At 30.8% G+C, this 5,000-nt stretch overlaps 1 protein-coding gene across 1 annotated transcript in view; it reads left to right on the top strand.

Moving 5' to 3' along the window:
- Nucleotides 1-5,000, top strand: part of cltcl1 (clathrin, heavy chain-like 1) — a 45,985-nt gene that overhangs the window by 40,850 nt on the left and 135 nt on the right. The window contains exons 30-32 of the mRNA XM_043246946.1: nt 1-16; nt 1,516-1,591; nt 3,721-5,000. The exon at nt 1-16 is cut by the window's left edge and continues 11 nt beyond it; the exon at nt 3,721-5,000 is cut by the window's right edge and continues 135 nt beyond it. Of these exons, the coding sequence (XP_043102881.1) occupies nt 1-16; nt 1,516-1,591; nt 3,721-3,827 (199 nt within the window). The 3' untranslated portion in view covers nt 3,828-5,000. The remainder of the gene's footprint in view (nt 17-1,515; nt 1,592-3,720) is intronic.

Genomic DNA, 5,000 nt, shown 5'->3' with positions numbered 1-5,000 from the left:
TTCCCGGCGGGTCAAGGTCTGTCCGTCTCTGTTTTAGACGTTAGCGCATGTAGAGTACAATCAGAAGAGGTTTCTCCGTAGCCTGCTTGATTACCCACAGTGCACTGCTCTGTAGCTGTAATAAGCCTGTTTGTTTGTTTTGCGTGAGTGCATCCTCGAGAACAGAAAAGGAAGCTAATTATTATTATAAGAAGATGTGAAGGGGCCAGTCGGGATATATGTAATGGTTTATGACCGTTACCAAGGCAACTGCTGTTCTTTAATATTCATAGTTTGACCTGCAGATGGCGGCAAAACACTCTTACATTAAACTCATGCAACGCCTAACAGGAATTATTATTATTTTTATTTTATTTTTTTTTTATAGAGCATACGCTGAACTTTTAGACAAAATCACAAAATAATATTAGTAATAAAATTTAAATAAAAATGCACAAGTTTAATGCTGAGCGTCTTGTAGTGAGAATATATAAGCATTTATATTCAGAGACAAAATGTATAATTTTCTGCAGATGCTGATTTTTATATGGAAGTAGGGAGCTTGTAATGTAAATCAATTAATTTTTATATTTTTATTTTAACATCAGTCAAAGTTTTAGCGCTTTTGTTGTTTTTATAATTTTTTTATACACATATATATATATATATATATATATATATATATATATATATATATATATATATATATATATATATATATATAATTTTTTTGTCATTTTATTTCAGTTGGAGTGTTTTGGGAAATATCTATAGTCTTATAGCTTCTCTAGTCTTTTCTATTTAATAGTTTATATTTATTTATATTTCTGTTTATGTAGTTTATTTTGTAGTGTCTGAAAAATATTCTAGTATGTAGTGTCTATAAATTATAGAAAAAATTCTATAATTAGAGTAGATGTTAGATTTTATAAATATATAAATTAAATAAGATTTAGGTTTCTGAAGGAGGTATTATGCATCTCATAAACAGCTTAAATAACTGATGAATATTTATTTAAAAATTAATAATTTATTATTATTTTTATTTACTATTCTGACTGTATTTTTTTGTGTGTTTACTGTTCAAAAAAATGGGGGGAAAAATTAATAATAATAAAAATAATTAATTAATGATTATATATATATATATATATATATATATATATATATATATATATATATATATATATATATATATATATATATATATATATATATATACACACTATTAGTTTTAGTTAATTAAACCTGCACTAATAATAGTTTATTAGTCTCGCTGTAGATGCTCACAGTTGTCTCGAAGCTGTTTTTTGATTATTTCACATATTCAAACAAAACGTGAGATCTTGCATCGTGGTTTTTCTACGTGGCATTTATAAATCGTGTTTTTCGAGCTTGCAGAAAGTCGCTCCTGTCGAGTGAAAGCGAGCGCGTTGGCATGATGTGTGTTTGCACGCCGCCGCTGTGTGTGAAGGGCATGAGCGGCTCACACAGCGGCGTCCGGGTGAAAGGATGTGACTTCTGTGTCTCTTACAGGTGGATAAACTGCAGGAGTGTGAGGAAAAGAGAGCGTCTGAAGACCAGGCTCCTGAAGCCTCCTCCATCGTCTACGGTGCGCTCATCTTCAGCACTTTCATGTTGAGCTTGTCAGCTGCTTTGGCTTTTATTTTGAAAAACATTAATGCATATAAAAGGCTTATATCTATATCTATATCTATATATATATCTCTATATCTCTATATATATATATATATATATGCATATAAAAGGTTTATATATATTTATATATATATATATATATATATATGCATTATAAAATGATTTTGCATTACTTATTACTTATTAATTACTTTACTCAATTATTATTATTTACTATTCTGACTATGATTTGTTTTTTGTGTTTAGCATTGCTTTCTGTTTCTGTGGACACTCTTTTGTATTAAAAAAATATGTGTGTGTGTGTGTGTGTATATATATATATATATATATATATATATAACAATAAACTTTCACTGAAAAAGGGAAAGAAACAAATAAATTAAATTAAAAAAACAAATGAATGAATAAATATAAAAATAAAACATCTAAAATAAATATAAAAAGTAAACAAATTCTAAACATTGATGCAAAACGATCTTAATGATACTGTTTTAAATTCGTCACGTACATTATGTAGGTAAATTACATTTGCATTCGCATTTTTTTATATTATCATCATTATTGTTAAAGCATTTAAAGTGATAAAAAACGAGCTTTTAGCTGATCGTTCTGAGTCAAGAAACATGATGAAAATGTTGCCAGTTTAAGTACATTATAATTTGAGAGAAACCTCTCCAACCTGGGAGCCAGGAAAATGAGTTTCTTCTTGTTCGTAGCTGGATGTTTTAGTTTTTGGTAAAGCGTGTTTTCCTTCCCTTGCTCTGATCTGTGATCTGTGATCTGTTTCAGTCACCCGTCACTCTCTGCTCCAAACGCTTCTGCTCATGAATATGCTGCGTTACTCGTTACTAAAACCAGTTACGTCACTCAGTTACTTTCTACGGAAAGTAATGCGTTAGGTTGCTCTTTGTTGGGTCACTTTTTAATTCTGGGCTGGCGTGCTTGTTTGGCTTTGATGTAAAGAGTTGTGTTTTTGGCAAATGTGCGAGCGCTTTCGCAACAAAACCGCTAAAAGGTGGAGTGCAGAAGAAGAAAGAAACACTCTTTAGCAGTAAAAAATGGTTGAATGGTTGCTTAGGGTTGAATTAGATCATTAAAGGTCAGCAGCGAAGACGTTGGTTAATAAAATAGGATTAAATTAGTGTAATGAACCATTACTATTAAGCACTTCTAAAATAAAAGTATTTATTTACATATATATATATATATATATATATATATATATATATATATATATATATATTTATTTATTTATTTATTTATATATATATATATATATATATATATATATATATTTATTTATATATTATTTATTTATATATATATTTTTTAAATATATATATATATATATTTTTTTATTTATATATATGTTTTATTTTATATATATATATATATATATATATATATATATATTTTTTTTTTTATATATATATATATATATATATATTTTTTTATTATTATATTTTATTTTATATATATATATATTTTTTTTATATATATATATATATTTTTTTTTATTATTTATGTTTTTATTTTATATATATATATATATATATATATATATATATATATATATTATTTTTATATATATATATATATATATATATATATATATATATATATAAAAAATTATTTATATATATATATATTTATTATTTATTTATATATATATATATATATATATTTATTTATTTATTTATTTATATATATATGATATTTGTTGATATCATCATATTGTATACTATATATAAATCTATTTAATATATACACAACATATTTTTCTAAATAATAAACATCCATGTGTTTGTATTTATATATATATATACACATAATAAATGCACACATATTATGAAAAAAAAAATATTTTAAATGTGATGAATCATTTCACAGCCCTAGATTAATGGCAGAAATGATATTTAGCTAATTATTTAGATTTGCCTCACATATCGCATTTGACTTTTTATTCATTCTCCTTGCAGCACGAAGAGCTATCAGTCTATGAATGGGAAAAAAAGTGACTCTTGTAAATTAAGAAGCAATGCATTACTGAATGTGTGTGTGTGTGTGTGTGTGTGTGTGCAGGTCAACAGCTGATGCTGAGCGGCAGTCAGACCCCCGTCGCTCCTCAGACGGGTTTCCCGGCTTACGGTTTCGCTCCTCCGGTGTACGGCTTCAACCTTCAGCCTTGAGTGTTCCCGCTAGGAATTCTGGGAAACGTGTGCCTGCGTGCTGCATTCAGGAAGCATGACGAAGCATCTCTGCAATCGACCCCGCACCCAGCGCTCCTCACGTGCACAGCTCTACGCTCTTAAAGACGCTTCGCGATGCCGCAGAAGAGCCTTCTTAGTCTAAACGGGCGCATGGAGAACCCGTTCAGACGCCGTTTGCGGCGAAAGAAGGTATAAAAACGTTAAGAAAGACGCGTTGCTTTTGACTGAACGGTTCTTCTGTGGCATCGCGCCTTTGTTTTTAAGAGTGTACTGTAGTTAGGGTCTTTATTTCTGCACTCTCGCAAATAAAGGTACAGAAGCTGCACGCTGTAAGCAAGAAATTCTAGAGGATTTATGCTAAAAAAACGGCAGCTGTGGTTGTGATTTACAGTAAAAAAAAACGGTAACGACGTTTGCATTTACAGTTAAATACCGTAATTTCATTAACTGCTGTGATGTTAATATAAAGGCCTATTAAAGTGCTGAAATCTGTTTTTCAGCCACCAAAGTCATGAGAAAGTCACGTGACGAACCGAAGCCCGTCGCTTTTAAATACGAATTTATATAGATGCTCTTTAACGCCAACTCATTAAACTGAAATATGCAATAAACACGCATTTAACAGACAGCCCTGACGCACAAAACCCATGAGAAGAAACTAAGACGAAACGGTTGAAAACATCAGATTCGAATGTAAATTTTAAATGCAATGCAAGGAATTCTGGGTAATGGTAGCATTTAACAGGTGTGCCTTTTCAAAAGGGACGTGTTTGTGCCTAAAAGGTCCACTTTGGTACCTTAAAAGGTACTTATTTGAGCCTAATAGGTACAAAAGTGTCCCTTTTGAAAAGATGCCGCCCCCAGAGACAGCTTTTGTACCTTTTTATTTTCCGAGAGCGTCCGATATTCGTAGCGCCCGACTCGTTTCTCGATACCTTTGTCCACTCTTTTTCTGTTTTTAATCGTCGGACTCTGCAAGCATTAACTTCGTTTACATTTCAGGCGGGACTAAATTCGAGTTTCGCGGCGTGAAGATCAGCCGGGCGTAGCCGCGCATGATCACCGAGGCCTTTTCCGCCGCCGTTCATCGTCCGCGTTACTGCAAGCCATACGCGCTGTCCATAGTGTCATGCTGTAGTCAAAAGAGACGTT

This window comes from Puntigrus tetrazona, chromosome 8 (assembly GCF_018831695.1).
Source record: "Puntigrus tetrazona isolate hp1 chromosome 8, ASM1883169v1, whole genome shotgun sequence".
NCBI lineage: Eukaryota > Metazoa > Chordata > Actinopteri > Cypriniformes > Cyprinidae > Puntigrus > Puntigrus tetrazona.
Note: the sequence above shows the minus strand (reverse complement) of the source record. Positions and strands in the feature narration are given on the sequence as shown.